This window comes from Microcaecilia unicolor, chromosome 12, assembly GCF_901765095.1.
Source record: "Microcaecilia unicolor chromosome 12, aMicUni1.1, whole genome shotgun sequence".
In the NCBI taxonomy this organism is placed as follows: domain Eukaryota; kingdom Metazoa; phylum Chordata; class Amphibia; order Gymnophiona; family Siphonopidae; genus Microcaecilia; species Microcaecilia unicolor.
The window spans coordinates 67,609,305-67,625,700 of record NC_044042.1 but is presented as its reverse complement, the minus strand read 5'-3'; the positions used below and the strand labels follow the sequence as shown (position 1 = coordinate 67,625,700).

Genomic DNA, 16,396 nt, shown 5'->3' with positions numbered 1-16,396 from the left:
TCTTTTTGGAACTTGCGCCGGCCCCTCGATGTCGACTTCGACGGCATCGGTGTCGACGGCCGGATCTCCGACGGCACCGACCCCAGGAGCACAGGTTCCGTTGGCCCGCCGGTCTTCCGGAGATGGCAGGGGTGAGCGGCCCGCACGGGCAATCGGCCCCGGTCACTCCCTCTACCAAGGGCCATCGGGACCGAACCCTGTCGGAACACGATCCCCGAGGCCGAGGGGGATCTACCTCCTCCTCTTCGGTGCTGCCGAGTGCCGATGACGGGCACTGGAAGAAGGACTAAAAGCACCGTCATCGGTTCGCCCACGGCAGCATGTGGCTACCAGCTCCGGCTCCAGAGATGACTCGACGCGAGGAAGCGGGAAGCGCGGGAGGAGCGTCCCCCTTGTGGATAGCGGTATCGCTACGTCAGGGCACGAACACTTCGGTGTCGTCTCCTGGACCCGAGCAGATTCCGGCACCGGCACCCTCCACCGGCCCCTCGCCTTCCGACAGTGGGCCTTGACGAGTGCCTGCGAGCCATCCTTCCCGGGATCCTGGAAGGGCTGATGGGCCAGACTGTGCCGGCGCGGGGTTGCTTGCGCCCCCGGGGCCGTTGATGGAGGCGCTGGCGTGCTCTAGCCCGGTGCCGAGGGCCTTCGACGCCCTGACCGCCACGCAGGTGGAGTCCCCATCGACGTCGATGGAGGGAGCTTCATCCCCGCCGGCACGGGAGTCCACCACTCGACGACGCCACCGAGGACTCGGTGCCTCGAAGTCGAGCCGGGCCCGGTTGAGGTCTGAGCTACAGGAGCTCATGTCCGACAGTGAGGAAGAGGCCTCGTGGGGGGAGGAGGAGGACCCCAGATATTTCTCCTCAGAGGAGTCCTGTGGGTCTTCCCTCCGATCCCACTCCTTCACTGGAGAGGAAGCTCTCTCCCCCTGAGAGCCTCTCATTTGCCTCCTTCGTCAGGGATATGTCTATCTGCATTCCCTTTCCTGTGGTTTCTGTGGATGAGCCGAGGGCCGAGATGCTCGAGGTCCTCGACTATCCATCACCACCTAGAGAGTCCTCCACGGTACCGTTGCACAATGTCCTCAAAGAGACACTGCTTCGGAACTGGTTGAGACCTTTACCTAATCCCACCATCCCCAAGAAAGCGGAGTCCCAATACAGGATCCACTCAGACCCAGAGTTAATGTGGCCTCAATTGCCTCATGACTCGGCGGTCATGGACTCTGCTCTCAAGAGGGCACGGAGTTCGAGGGATACCGCTTCGGCGCCCCCGGGGCGGGAGTCTCGCACTCTGGACTCGTTTGGGAGGAAGGCCTACCAATCTTCAATGCTCGTGACCCGTATCCAATCTTACCAGCTCTACACGAGCATACACATGCGGAATAATGTGAAGCAACTGGCGGACCTGGTCGACAAGCTCCCCCCGGAGCAGTCCAGGCCTTTTCAGGAGGTGGTCAGGCAGCTGAAGGCGTGCAGAAAGTTCCTGTCCAGGGGTATTTATGACACCTGTGATGTGGCATCTCGAGCTGCGGCTCAAGGTATAGTGATGCGTAGACTCTCATAGCTGCGTGCCTCTGACCTGGACAACCACACCCAACAGCGGCTGGCTGATGTCCCTTGCCGGGGGGATAATATTTTCGGCGAGAAGGTCGAGCAGTTGGTGGACCAACTACATCAGCGGGAAACCGCCCTCGACAAGCTCTCCCACCGGGCGCCTTCAGCATCCACCTCTGCAGGTGGACGTTTTTCCCGGGCCCTGCAGGCTGCGCCCTACGCCTTCAACAAGCGTAGGTACACCCAGCCGGCCCGAAGGCCTCATCAGGCACAGGGACAGTCCCAGCGCGCTCGTTCCCGTCAACAGCGTGCGCCTAAGCAGCCCCCTGCGCCTCCACAGCAAAAACCGGGGACGGGTTTTTGACTGGATCCATGGGAACATAGCCGCCATCAAAGTGTCCGTACCGGACGATCTGCCAGTCAGGGGGAGGTTGAAAGTTTTTCACCAAAGGTGGCCTGTAATAACCTCCGACCAGTGGGTTCTCCAAATAGTGCGGTGCGGATACGCCCTGAATTTGGCCTCCACTCCACCAAATTGTCCTCCGGGAGCCCAATCCTTCAGCTCCCATCACAAGCAGGTACTTGCAGAGGAACTCTCCGCCCTTCTCAGCGCCAATGCGGTCGAGCCCGTGCCACCCGGGCAGGAAGGGCAGGGATTCTATTCCAGGTACTTCCTTGTGGAAAAGAAAACAGGGGGGATGCGCCCCATCCTAGACTTGAGAGGCCTGAACAAATACGTGGTCAAAGAGAAGTTCAGGATGCTTTCCTTGGGCACCCTTCTACCAATGATTCAGAAAGACGATTGGCTATGTTCCCTGGATTTAAAGGACGCATACACTCACATCCCGATACTGCCAGCTCACAGACAGTATCTCAGATTCCGTTTAGGAACACGGCACTTTCAGTACTGTGTGCTGCCCTTTGGGCTCGCCTCTGCGCCTCGAGTGTTCACAAAGTGCCTCGTGGTGGTAGCGGCGTACTTGCGCAAGCTGGGAGTGCACGTGTTCCCAAAGTCCCATCTCCAGCCAGTCCAATCTCTGGAATTCAAAGGAGCTCTGCTGAATTGGCTGGTGAAGAACATCTCAGAGGCAGGAGCCCTTCGGTCCATGCAGTGCACTATCCACCTTCTGGAGCTGCTGGGGTTTGTGATAAATTACCCAAAGTCCCATCTCCAGCCCGTCAAGTCTCTGGAATTCATAGGAGCGCTGCTGAATTCTCGGACGGCTCAGGCCTTTCTTCCCGAAGCAAGGGCGTAGAACCTTCTGTCCCTTGCTTCCCAGACCAGAGCGTCTCAGCAGGTCACGGCTCGGCACATGTTGAGACTCCTGGGTCACATGGCCTCCACAGTTCATGTGACTCCCACGGCTCGCCTTCACATGAGACCTGCTCAATGGACCCTAGCTTACCAGTGGTGTCAAGCCACCGGGAATCTAGAAGATGTCGTCCGCCTCGCCATCAGTTGCCGCAATTCACTGCACTGGTGGACCATTCGGACCAATTTGACCCTGGGACGTCCATTCCAAATTCCGCAGCCCACGAAAGTGCTGACGACGGACGCATCTCGCCTGGGGTGGGGAGCTCATGTCGATGGGCTTCACACCCAGGGACTGTGGTCCCTCCAGGAACAGGATCTTCAGATCAACCTCCTGGAGCTCCGAGCGGTCTGGAACGCACTAAAGGCCTTCACAGATCAGCTGTCCTGTCAAATTATCCAAATTCGGACAATCAGGTTGCAATGTATTACATCAACAAGCAGGGGGGCACCGGATCTCGCCCCCTGTGTCAGGAAGCCGTCGGGATGTGGCGCTGGGCCTGCCAGTTCGGCATGCTTCTCCAAGCCACATACCTGGCAGGCGTAAACAACTGTCTGGCCGATAGACTGAGCAGAGTCATGCAACCGCACGAGTGGTCGCTCCATTCTAGAGTGGTACACAAGATCTTCCGAGAGTTTGGCACTCCCTCGGTGGACCTTTTCACCTCTCAGACCAACCACAAGCTGCCTCTGTTCTGTTCCAGACTACAGGCGCACGGCAGACTAGCGTCGGATGCCTTTCTCCTCCATTGGGGGACCGGCCTCCTGTATGCTTATCCTCCCATACATTTGGTGGGGAAGACCTTACTGAAGCTCAAGCAAGACCACGGCACCATGATTCTGATAGCGCCTTTTTGGCCCCGTCAGATCTGGTTCCCTCTACTTCTGGAGTTGTCCTCCGAAGAACCGTGGAGATTGGAGTGTTTTCCGACTCTCATTTCGCAGAATGACGGAGCGCTTCTGCACCCCAACCTTCAGTCTTTGGCTCTCACGGCCTGGATGTTGAGGGCGTAGACTTTGCTTCGTTGGGTCTGTCTGAGGGTGTCTCCCGCGTCTTGCTTGCCTCTAGGAAGGATTCCACTAAAAGAGTTACTTTTTCAAGTGGAGTAGGTTTGTCGTTTGGTGTGAGAGAAAGGCCCTAGAACCTCGTTCTTGTCCTACACAGAACCTGCTTGAATACCTTCTGCACTTATCAGAGTCTGGCCTCAAGACCAACTCAGTAAGGAATAACCTTAGTGCGATTAGTGCTTACCATCATCGTGTAGAAGGTAAAGCCATCTCTGGAGAGCCTTTAGTCGTCCGCTTTATGAGAGGCTTGCTCTTGTCAAGGCCCCCTGTCAAGCCTACTGCAGTGTCATGGGATCTCAACGTAGTCCTCACCCAGCTGATGAAACCTCCTTTCGAGCCACTGAATTCCTGCCATCTGAAGTACTTGAAATGGAAGGTCATTTTCTTGGTGGCAGTTACTTCAGCTCGTAGAGTCAGTGAGCTTCAAGCCCTGGTAGCTCATGCTCCTTATACAAAATTTCATCATAATAGGGTAGTACTCCGCACTCACCCCAAGTTTCTGCCAAAGGTGGTGTCGGAGTTCCATCTTAACCAGTCAATTGTCTTCCCAACTTTCTTTCCCAGACCACATACCCGCCCTGCTGAACATCAGTTGCACACATTGGACTGCAAAAGAGCATTGGCCTTCTACTTGGAGCGGACACAGCCCCACAGACAGTCTTTGCCCAATTGTTTGTTTCTTTCGACCCCATTAGGAAAGGGGTCGCTGTCGGGAAATGAACCATCTCCAATTGGCTAGCAGATTGCATTTCCTTCACTTATGTCCAGGCTGGGCTGACTCTTGAGGGTCATGTCACGGCTCACAGTGTCAGAGCCATGGCAGCGTCGGTGGCCCACTTGAAGTCAGCCACTATTGAAGAGATTTGCAAAGCTGCGACGTGGTCATCTGTCCACACATTCACATCTCATTACTGCCTCCAGCAGGATACCCGGCGCGACAGTCGGTTCGGGCAGTCGGTGCTGCAGAATCTGTTTGGGGTTTAAATCCAACTCCACCCTCCAGGACCCGAATTTATTCTGGTCAGGCTGCACTCTCAGTTAGTTGTTCTTCGTAGGTCAATTTCTGTTATACCCTCGCCGTTGCGAGGTTCAATTGACCTGGGTTCTTGTTTTGAGTGAGCCTGAGAGCTAGGGATACCCCAGTCGTGAGAACAAGCAGCCTGCTTGTCCTCGGAGAAAGCGAATGATTCATACCTGTAGCAGGTGTTCTCCGAGAACAGCAGGCTGATTGTTCTCACCTACCCTCCCTCCTCCCCTTTGGAGTTGCGTTTACTCATTAATTTGCTTGTCATTCAACTGAGTGGGAACGGTCGCGCACGGGCGGGAAGACGGCCGCGCATGCGCGGTGGGCGTGCCCTGCGTGCGGGACCGCCCGTGAAGTTTTTGTTCCAGTTGGTGGGGGCTGCCGTGGACGTCAACCCAGTCGTGAGAACAATCAGCCTGCTGTCCTCGGAGAACACCTGCTACAGGTATGTATCATTCGCTTTATTGAAACAAGATGGACGTCCACCTTTCATTTCGATAATACGGTCGGGCAGTCTGGGGGTGAAGTTGGTACCGATATTCAAAACTTAACCAGATAAGTTAACCACAAAGACCACATAAAACACAGTCCTATCTTTAACTGGTTTAACTTATCTGGTTAAGGGCTGAATAATGCACCTAACTGGATAAATGTTATCTACCTACATATAACAGGATATTCAATGCCAGGGCTTGGACACAGAACAGCACTGAATATCGAGGAACACTGCCAGTGGCAGCCAAAAAAACACTGGCTGAATATTGACTCCTCCATTCTTTCTGAGGAATTTGTGGTGTAAGTTATCTGTTCAGTAGTGGTATTTAACTGTTTACCTGCAAATACAACAAATTGGTATAACTTAATGGTTAAGTAATCTGTTTAAAATTATCCAAGTACATTTAGCAGTGCTAAACATATAACTTTAAATGGATCCTTTTTTCTTTTAAATGCACTTTTGGATTTCTTGACTTGCTTTTTTATTTTTGACTGTCCTACTTTTTTCTTCCTTCTCTGGCTTATGCTATATGTTTGTGGGGGGTTTTTCTTATTCCGTGCTTTCTGCTTTTTTTTTTCCTGGCACAGAGGATGAGAAAAGGTTTTATTTTTAAATGCTTTCAATGTATATCTCTCCTTTTTAGTATAACTGTTAATAACAACTATTAACAGAAAATTAAATTTAACAATTCAATATACAATTTTAATAGAAGCAAATAACAAAAATTTTCAGAGGTTTGGTTTCTTTTTTATTTTTTTGGAGGGGCCACTCTATGCTCCCTTTCTATCGATCACTTCCTTTTCCTTCCTTTTCCATACATTTGTTTATTTCGCCCATATATTCCTCTTTCCAGTTCCCTGCTTTCTGTTCCCCTTTAGGGAAACACAGAAACAAAACAAAAATAAAAAAATCCACTGGCTGGCCTCAAACCAGTGAATTGCTGGAGCTCTTTTCTTGAGCCATGAAGTGGCTCCAAGCAGCTGAAGGCAAGCAGAAGGGCTTGTTCACAGTGTAGAGCCCAGACTTGCACTACTACTACTACTATTTAGCATTTCTATAGCGCTACAAGGCATACGCACTCAGGGCTTCTAATGGGGTTCTAGGGTATCAGAAGGAATTCCCAACAATTTGAGAGCAGGACAGCCAAGTTTGAATGAACCTGTGACAGCAAGAAGGCCAAGCTGTAATGAACCTGTTTAATTTCCAGAGGAGACCTGCAGGCTCCTTAATACTTATTTTATTAAACACCTCTTTGGATGGGTGGAGTGAGGAAGTGGTAGAAACATTTTTATAAATGAACAAAAATATAGGCACTGTCAAAGTGCAGTGTTGAAGAATTGTACAATTAGATAATATAAAGTGAAATTCCTGTTGTCTCCAGTTTGACAGCTGAACTTAGTCTGCATCTGTTTTCATTTTGTGGTCCAGCTTTTGAGACTTTACTGAGCCACAGCTGGCAAAGTGGAGGAGTAACCTAGTGGTTAGTGAAGTGGGCTTTGTTCCTGGTGAACTGGATTTGATTTCCACTGCAGCTCCTTGGACTCTGGGTAAGTCACTTAAACCTCCACTGCCCCAGGTACAAAATAACTACCTGAATATAATATGTAAACCACTTTCATTGTAACCACAGAAAGGCGTTATATCAAGTCCCATTCCCTTTCCCAGGATTAAAAGTTTGGTCACCTGGATGACCAGGTGACTAGATATATTATCTTACATTACCACTAATGTAATATCCACTGGACTGCGCGAGGAACATTTGCATGCTACATTCCAAAATATTCTTGGATGTGTTTCCTGGCTCTCCCTCCTTTAGCATGCAGTATTTATACAGTACTCACTGTTGACGCCAGCTTCACCATTTCCATGTTTTTCTAGGAGCTGTTCAATGTTGGGGGTAGCACTGGGGACATTCTCTAACTGGTTGTTGCTGCACGACACTGTCTGGTCAAACAAGGTGGGTAAACTGCTGATAGGAGACCTAGCCAAAAAGAAGTGTAAACATTTTCAATAGCTGGTTATTAAGCCTTAGAACTTCCGTTATCCTACTGGACGAGTGTGGTCTCTGTTCCTTTAACCTCCATAACACTTTTTATGCATCCAGTAACACTCTACCCTACCCAAGGAAGGGGTTGTTTCTGTATCTTTCAGTGTCAGATCACCCCTCTCCAATAGGGATGGTGCAATTGCTTGAAAAAAAACATGAAAAATTTAATATTTCTCATGTCATTTCATTTAGTCTTAGAACTGAAACAGGGAAAAAAAAAAGAAATTTCGCTTTTATTTTCAAGGGTCATTTAAAGGTGACACACTATGGGGCTGGCATCATCCCATATCAGCTTAACCCCACTCCTCATTTCCCAGGTGTAAGTATCACGTCTCACACCCTCCCTATATCCCAGCCCTGCCTCATATAGGGGTCCCTGGTATTCTAGTGGGTGCAGGAATGATCCCCAGTCGCTCCTGCCCATTGCTGTGCTAGGTTCAAAATAGCAACCTGGATTCCTAGCAGTAATCTCATCGTATTACCACTAGAGGTCAAGCTGCCAAATAAGGGCAAAATGCTCTTGATCGGGGGGGGGGGGGGGAGTATGGGGTGTGACTGGGGGGACTAGGGTAGTTTATTATTTTTTTTATGTAAGTTTAAACAGTATATGTATATATATATATATATAGTATCAACACAAAGCAACATTTGCAGAGAAAACTGTACAATGAAGAATGAAAAAACTAACATTGTATCACTAAAGTCCAAAACTCATTCAGAGATCCAATATAACAACATAAGAACAGTCATACTGGGTCAGACCAATGGTCCATCCTGCCCAGTATCCTGCTTCCAGCAGTGGCCAATCCAGGTCACAAATACCTGGCAGAAACACAATTAGTAGCACCATTCCAAGCTACCAATCCCAGGGCAAGAAGTGGCTTCCCCCATGTCCATCTCAATAACAGCCTATGGATTTTTCCTCCAGGAGCTTGTTCAAATATTTTTTAAAACCAGATAAACCAGGTACACTAACTGATGTTACCACATCCTCCAGCGATGAGTTCCAGAGCTTAACTATTCTACGAGTGAAAAAATATTTCCTCCTATTTGTTTTAAACATATGTTTTGCTACCAGATTTGTATGTTCATATTGTCTATCTAAAGGTCTTTCTCAACACCAACAGACTGATTTATTTTGAATATACCAATTTTGAAGATTCAGAAATCCTTTTATTAAGAAGTCTCCTGATGTAAGCCTTTTGGGCCAGAACACAGCGTTGTGTCGAGTCTTTGATCAATAAATCTGCCTAAGTACAAGATTGAAATCATCCATTATTATAATGTTGCCCAGTTGCAGCTTTCCTAATTTCTGTAAACATATTTTCATCTGTCTGTTCATTCTGTCCCGGTAGATGGTAGTACAGTCCTACCAGTATATTCCTTCCCTTCACACCCAGAATTTCTATCCATAAAGATTCCACCACCCTCTCTGTTTCATGTAGAATGTTTATTTTGTTTGACTCAATTCTCTCTTTAACATATAGCAACCCTCCCTCCATTTCGATCCACTGATTACCCTCATTCTACCAGGTCTCTGAAATGCCTATTATATCTATCTCTTCATTTAGTGCTATATACTCCAATTCTCCTATCTTACTTTTAAGGCTTGAAGCATTTGTATATAGACACTTCAAATTGTCTTATTTCCTTGCATCTGCAGACTGCTTTGAAGTTAATGGGGATAATTTGCATCCTTTACTCTGTTCTCCCATTGAACACTTCTGGTTTTCTTTCACTATTATTGAAACCTCTCTGTTGGAATTTCCTAAAGATCCTGTTTCAATAGTATCCTTCAAGGATACTCCACACCGAACCATGCGCTCCTGGGTGACTGTTGGCTTTCTCCCCCATTTAACTTAAAAGCTGCTCTATCTTCTTTTTAAGTGTTAGCGCCAGCAGCCTGGTTCCATTTTGGTTAAGGTGGAGCCCATCCTTTCAGAATAAGCTTCCCCTCCCCCAGAATGTTGCCCAATTCCTAAAAAATATAAATCACTCATCCCTGCACCATTGTCTCAAACACGAATTGAAACTTTGGAGCTCTGTCTGTCTCTTTGGCTCTGCATGAGGAACAGGAAGTATTTCTGAAAATGCCACCCTGGAGGATCTGGATTTTAGCTTTCTACCTAGGAGCCTAAATTTGGTTTCCAGAACTTCCCTCCCACATTTTTCTATGCCATTGGTACTTACATGTACTAAGAGAGCCGGCTTCTTCCCAGCACTATCTAAAATCCTGTCTAGGTGACACGTGAGGTCTGCCACCTTAGCACCAGGTAGGCAAGTGACCAGGCGATCCTCACGTCCAGCAGCCACCCACTAGCAAGTAACTCCATTAAAGTACAAGAATAAGAAAAGGCTAGACAATGTGAAAGTTACTTTCAGTTAATAATTGTTTAAACGCTAATAGAAATTAAGATGGAGTAGAACTAGAAAGTGCCTCCAGTCTTTGGCAGCCAGAAAGGATGATTGGGAAGGTGTAAAGAAAACATACTTAGCAGATCTATAATGGAAATTACCTGACTCCTCCTTCTTCCCTCCCTAAATTCCCAATTGTACCTACCATACATATACCTTATCTACCACAATATCACCTTGTATTCATTCACACAATGTATTTGGTTCAGACCGGAATCGGCTAACGCTATTAACGGTAATATGTAAGCCACATTGAGCCTGCAAAAAGGTGGGAAAATGTGGGATACAAATGCAACAAATAAATAAATAAAAATAAATAATAATACACTTGCAGTGAAATGTAAGGAAGAAAAGTATGTCCAACTGTAACATAGGGTGTAACAGAGAAATTCTTTTTTAGTCTCTGAGTATCTTTTCTCACATGAGAAAACACCCTAATCTTGGAATTCAAGAACAAATCCTCGCAATGTTTAAAAACATCTGCAAAAGCCATTCTCTATCCAATTTTAATGATAAAGAAACAACTAAAATTGAAGTAGATACCATAGCAGTCTGGTTCAACTAGAATTTCAACTCCAAAGACTTCTCCAACGCACCCCTTGGAAATAGGTAAATAAAATATCTTAGAAATTGGAAAAAGAACATTCTCTACTATCTTCAGAACTGCCATCAAATATCTATGAAAAAGATCTTGGGGAGATCTCAGAGGTAAATGTGGAAAATTAATAAAATGCAAACTGGTTGACCTATAGGCTCATTTTCAAAAGAGAAAAACTTCCAAAAAGTGACATAAGTCTGCATTTGGACGTTTATCTCACAAAAACGTCCAAATCAGTATTTTTGAAACCTCTTTTTAGACGTTTTTCCCTGGTCCGTCAGAAGGACATCTAAATCTCAAGGGGGCATGCTAGGGGCATTTTCAAGGCAGGACTTGGGTGTTCCTAAGACTTAGACGTCTTTCAGCCATAATGGAACAAAACAAAAACGTCCAAGACTAAAACTGAGCTAGATCTGTTTTTATAAAAATTACTTGCAGTGGGAATTGAACCCGCTTCCCCAGGATCAAGGTCTGCTGCACTAGCCACTAGGCTACGCCTCTACTCCACTCAAATGACCAGATGACCACTGGAGGGAATTGGAGATCACCTCCCCTTACTCCCCAAGTGGTCACTATCCCCTTCCCAGCCCCCAAAAATGTGATTAAAAATATTACTTGCCAGCCTCAGATGTTATACTCTGGTCCATTAGAATAGCATGCAGGTCCCCGGAGTAGTCTAGTAGTGGTGCAGTGCACTGCAGACAGGTGGACCCAGGCTTCTACCTCCCCCTACTTGTTACACTTGTGGAGGAAACTGTGAGCCCTCCAAAACCCACCAGAAACCCACTGTACCCACATATTGGTGCTCCCTTCACCTGTAAGGGCAATGGTAGTGTGTACAGTTGGGGGTGGTGGGTTTAGGGGGGCTCAGCACACAAGGTAAAGGAGATGTGTACCTGGGAGCATTTTATAAATTCCACTGCAGTGCACCCAAGGATGTCCTATTGCTTTCCAGGAATATCACTTTTCCAGTATTCTACCTGATGCCAAGCTTTCTATTTTTTTTTTATAACATCTAAGCCTTGTCTCTATTGTTTATCATTAGATTTGGGCATTGAATTCAGATCTATAGAAAAAGAGGTCTTATTACATATATCTAAATACCAGAGTGCTGTTTTTCCATACTTCATAGCAAGAGTGTACATTCCCTAATTACCTGTCCCAATGCAACTGAAGCTTGTACTTCCTCAGTGCATGTAAATGGTTTCATCCCTGTGTGGATTCTCTGATGCCGTGTGAGACATTCTTTCTGACCAAAGCTTTTACCACACTCAGGACATGTAAATGGTTTCACTCCTGTGTGTATTATCTGGTGCATTGTGAGGTTTACCTTCTGGCCAAAGCTTTTACCAGACTCTATACATGCAAATGGTTTCTCTCGTGTGGACTTTCTGATGCACTTTGAGATTTACCTTACAACCAAAGCTTTTACCACACTTAGAACATGTGAATGGTGTTACTCTATTGTGGATTTTCTTGTGTATTTTGCATTTGGATTTTTTTTGTTTGAAAATGGACCAAAAATAAAACAAATCATAAAACGTTTTTCCAAACAGCATTTTCAAAAGGAAAAGATAGACTTTTTTTGTAGAAAATGTCCTTTCCTGTTCTCATTTTGGACGTTTTACAAAAAAATGTCCAAATTCAGACTTAGTCATATCCAAAAATGCCCCTTGTGAATTTGACTTGCCCAAAGTCACAAGGAGCAGCAGTGGGAATTGAACCCATGTTGCCAGGATCAAAGCCCGCTGCACTAACTATTAAGCCACTCCCACTCTGTTTTAGATGTTTTGCATTTGGATGGGTTTTTTTTTTTCGAAAATGACCTTCTTTGGACATTTTTTAAAACGTCCAAATTCTGATGCAGACGTTCTATCCAAAATGCCCCTCCTAATCTCATTCTCCAAAGCCTCCATTTTCATATGTAATGCAGAGTTATCTTTGACCAATGTAGCCTCCAAAGTTTGCATAGATAAAATCTTTAATTTATATTTTCCAACCAAATGCTTCAAATCTTTAACTTCTGTTTCCATAGAATCTTGGCACTGCTTAAACTTAGTGGCCGAAGTAATCACATGTGGAATTAGAGATGACCTATTTCTAAGATGACCTGCCAAACTGCCTCTAGCTTCATTTTCTCAATAAGACACAGGAAAAAAAAACTGATATGGAGTTTACTGATTCAGTCCTAGTTGAAACCCCTACCTCTAACACTGCCAAATTCACAAAAGAATCTCTCCAGGCTACTTCTATTCTTTCTGCTGCTGACTGCAGAGCCACTTAGACACCACAGAATGCTCCATTCTCTCTGCCTTGAGCTGGAAAGACACCAATGCTTTCCAGAGATATCTGCACAGTATCTGGGTTGCACCGGGGGAACACGCTGCTCTGGACTAAGGGCAGCATTAGAGCCAAGAGAAATCGATGATCCACCTGTCTCCGCTTGGGTCCCCAAAGGCTCCATGCTGGATATATTCATGTGTTACCTGCATTCGACAAACTGATCAATGGGACTGCTAAGCGGTGTAGCTCAGTGCTCTAAGGGAAAAGCCCCTGGTCTCCCCTTGTGTTTCTCCATAAACAGAACATTTTTTTTTTTTTTAGCAGATCAGGAGCACAGGTAAGGATGGCAATTCACACAGCTGCCATCCTGGATCTCTGCTAGGCTTCACTTTTGGGGGGGGGGGGGGGCAGCCAATAGCCATTATTAATGTAAGTACATCGAAATGAATGAAACGTTTTAAAAACAAAATAATAAAAAGGAAAAAAAACTGCATATGAAACAGGAAACCAAAAGAAATTACTTTTTTTTTTTGCTTGTACACCTGTAGGAATGGTTGTTTTTCTTATGATTTGAGATCTCATCTACCATTATGCTTATGGCTTAAAAAAAAAAAGATTCCTGAAAGCTTATTTATTTATACCTTAATAGTCTTAATTGCCCATCAGTTACCTGCTCTAGGCAATTTACATAATGTACAGCATAAATTAAAAACAAATAGAACAAAACAAATAATAAAAATAAAATTATATAACATATATAATCAAATAAACTAGAACCCTGCTCCAGCCTTCAGCAAAACCAAAAATAACGACACAAAAATATAATTAAAATCTACCAGCCAATCTAACCAAAAACTATGGGAAATATCCAAGCTTCAGTAAACCACAATTCTTATGGAAGCGAGTTCCAAAGTCGAGGTCCCATACAACTAAAACCTTTTTTTCAGATTTACATCAAAGAAGCCTGTGCCAAAGTGGGAGTAGCTAAAAGCTGCACTGTAAAGTCCTTACAATTCTCATGAATTGTAGCAGCTGGGGATGCTCAAAGCCCTTGAATAGCAGAAACACTACTAGTCAGTCTTAGGTTGTAACAGTTTTCAAGAGAGCTCAAAGTAATAAGAAAGGCTATACAGAGTCCTACTAAATACCAACCCCTATCTTTCTCTGTAGGTGAGAGGAGTGAAAGAGTTAAAAATTAGTACACGAGACAGTACGAATAGCTGCAAAAGAAGGATGATGATGATGCTATAGCTTCATTAGTGCTTGGTTTCCACTTAAGCTGGAAGCCAAATGACCTAAAGTAATCTCTGATGGGGTGGGGGAGAAAGAGGTGAAAGTAACTTACATGGAGGATAGACTTTCTTGGGGAGAACTCCCTCTGCAAACAAAACTGCAGTCTTCCAAATCTGGCTCTTAGGAAAAAAGAAGAAAATGATTATTTTTTTTTTCTAGTCCTTTATCTACTTTAATTTTTACATAACTTATTTCATTCTTCTGCATAATGCCTACTAGACAACAACACAGAGACTAGTAAATATTGTTTTGGAGAAAGCTGTTTTCCTCATTGTTCCTTTGGACCGTCCAGAAATATTGATATATGCTCATCTATCAGTAGATGGAGACAGAGAACAACTGGTTTGACAATGTTGCCCTATATAGGATCCTTTGAACCCTTCATATAGCCAGTATTTGTGTCTCCAGCAGATGGTAAGTTGGCGGTTTGCAGAAGGCCTGGGTGGGGTAGGAGCTGGTTGATTTTGTTGCTCCTTCTGAGAATGTTAGGGTTACAAGAGGGCCTGGACTGGCTGGTAGCTGGACTAGGTGCCCTAAGGTTTCAAAAAAACGGCTGAGTCAGGTCCCTTACCCCCTTCTCTTGACACCTCAAGCTTACCGTCCTTACTGGACCCTGTTCTCTCCCCTCCAATTCTTACAAGGGAGTCAGGGTAGCCCAGATCAGCAGCTGGCCAGCTTGATGGATAAAGTTTAATGTTAGAGAGAGAAGAAGAAGAAGAAGAGTGCCGAATGGAATAAGAGCCAGAGGGGGGAGTATTTGTATTAGTTCCAGACATATGTAAGAGTGGTCTAGCCTGCCAAAATCATGGAAGACTCAAGTCAAGGCAGGCTGAGCATGGCAAATGGTTTATTCAGTATTTACTATACCACTCTTAATAAAAAGTACAGCACACCACTGTAAATTAAAATTACTTAAAATTGGAAATTAAAGGCAGAAGAGAACGAGAGCGAGGTGGCCAGCTGCACCTGTAAGGAATGGTGCCCAGGTCCAGAGGAGGTTCTCGTTTGGAGATAACTGCCATCATTTTGACCATGTCTGGTCCACAAAAGGACTGAATAGAGGGACCACTGATACTTCTTCTTTTGCAGGCCCAAATTGAGATTTTCTTGCATTAGATTGTAAGCTCTTTGAGCAGGGACTGTCTTTCTTCTATGTTTGTGCAGCGCTGCGTATGCCTTGTAGCGCTATAGAAATGCTAAATAGTAGTAAATAGTAGTAGTAGGAAGAGATTGGGTCTCTAGCCTCTGCAGGTTTGGTGGATTTGCTGGGGGGAATCCTCCTAAACGCATAATGGAGAGCAGAGAGGAGTTCCTGGAAGGAGAGAGGATGTGATGGTGGTCTGAATCCTCAAGCAAGAAGAGTTGTCTTCATTGATCACACAGACCCTTGTGATACTCATGATCCTGGAAACTGGCCCTCTGGAGGACAGCGCTTCTGAAAACCCTTTGCTGAAGAGGTTTCCAGAAGCCTGTGAAGGTTTTACTATCCATGGGACAATCAAGGATATGATCCTGACTGAGCAAGAGATGCCCAATGCTAGTCTGAAAGTGGGCAAGTCTATGGCCAGGCTTTACTCCATTGTCATGGAGGAAAAGGGAGAAGTTGTGTCTAACCAGAAGACTGCCATTTTGTACAGGAAGGAAGGATCAGCCCTCACAGACCTACGGGTTCAGAAAATGGAGGTGTTGCTGAAGCAGTGTTTTGAGATGTCCACACTAGCCTTGCAGGCAGCAGTTATGTTGCAAGAGCCTGTCTGTGCTGGACTCAATAGCTTCCAGAGGATTCTTTAGAGGAGACTGTGGAAGGATATTCGGGGTTACTGCCTTCTTAGCCAATGTCTTATAGGATTTGATTTGCACTTCTGCAAAGAACATGGCTACAGTGATGACGGTGCATTGATCGTTGTGGATCTAGAATTTATTGCCAATGTGGCACTGGAGACATAGCTCAGTAGGCAAATCTTTATGGGCACTTGGAGAAGATGGTGAAGGGTTTAGGGGAGTCCAAGCTTCCAAGGCTCCCTGAAGATAGGATGTGAGGAGTGGGACACCTCTCTTTGTCCAGGGGATGTGTTTCAGACACCTGTAAGTATTAGCCAGGTAAGTTGGTGACGCTCTAGAGGTTCCTGGCCAGGGGCAGCCCTCTTGCGGCAACTTGAAAGGCAGTCAGGAAGGTGGGCCCAGAGGCATTCGTGGTAACCAGGGATCACGATGAATTTTTGGGGGCCAACAGTATGATAGAGCTTGTGGGTAGGCACCTGATATGGTATTACTGGAGATGGACCCAGATCACTTCAGGCTATT

The 16,396-nt window shown here is 45.9% G+C and overlaps 1 protein-coding gene across 1 annotated transcript in view; it reads right to left on the bottom strand.

Moving 5' to 3' along the window:
* Positions 1–16,396, bottom strand: part of MLLT6 (MLLT6, PHD finger containing) — a 360,336-nt gene that overhangs the window by 107,893 nt on the left and 236,047 nt on the right. The window contains 2 exon segments of the mRNA XM_030220707.1: positions 7,298–7,437; positions 14,145–14,211. Of these exon segments, the coding sequence (XP_030076567.1) occupies positions 7,298–7,437; positions 14,145–14,211 (207 nt within the window).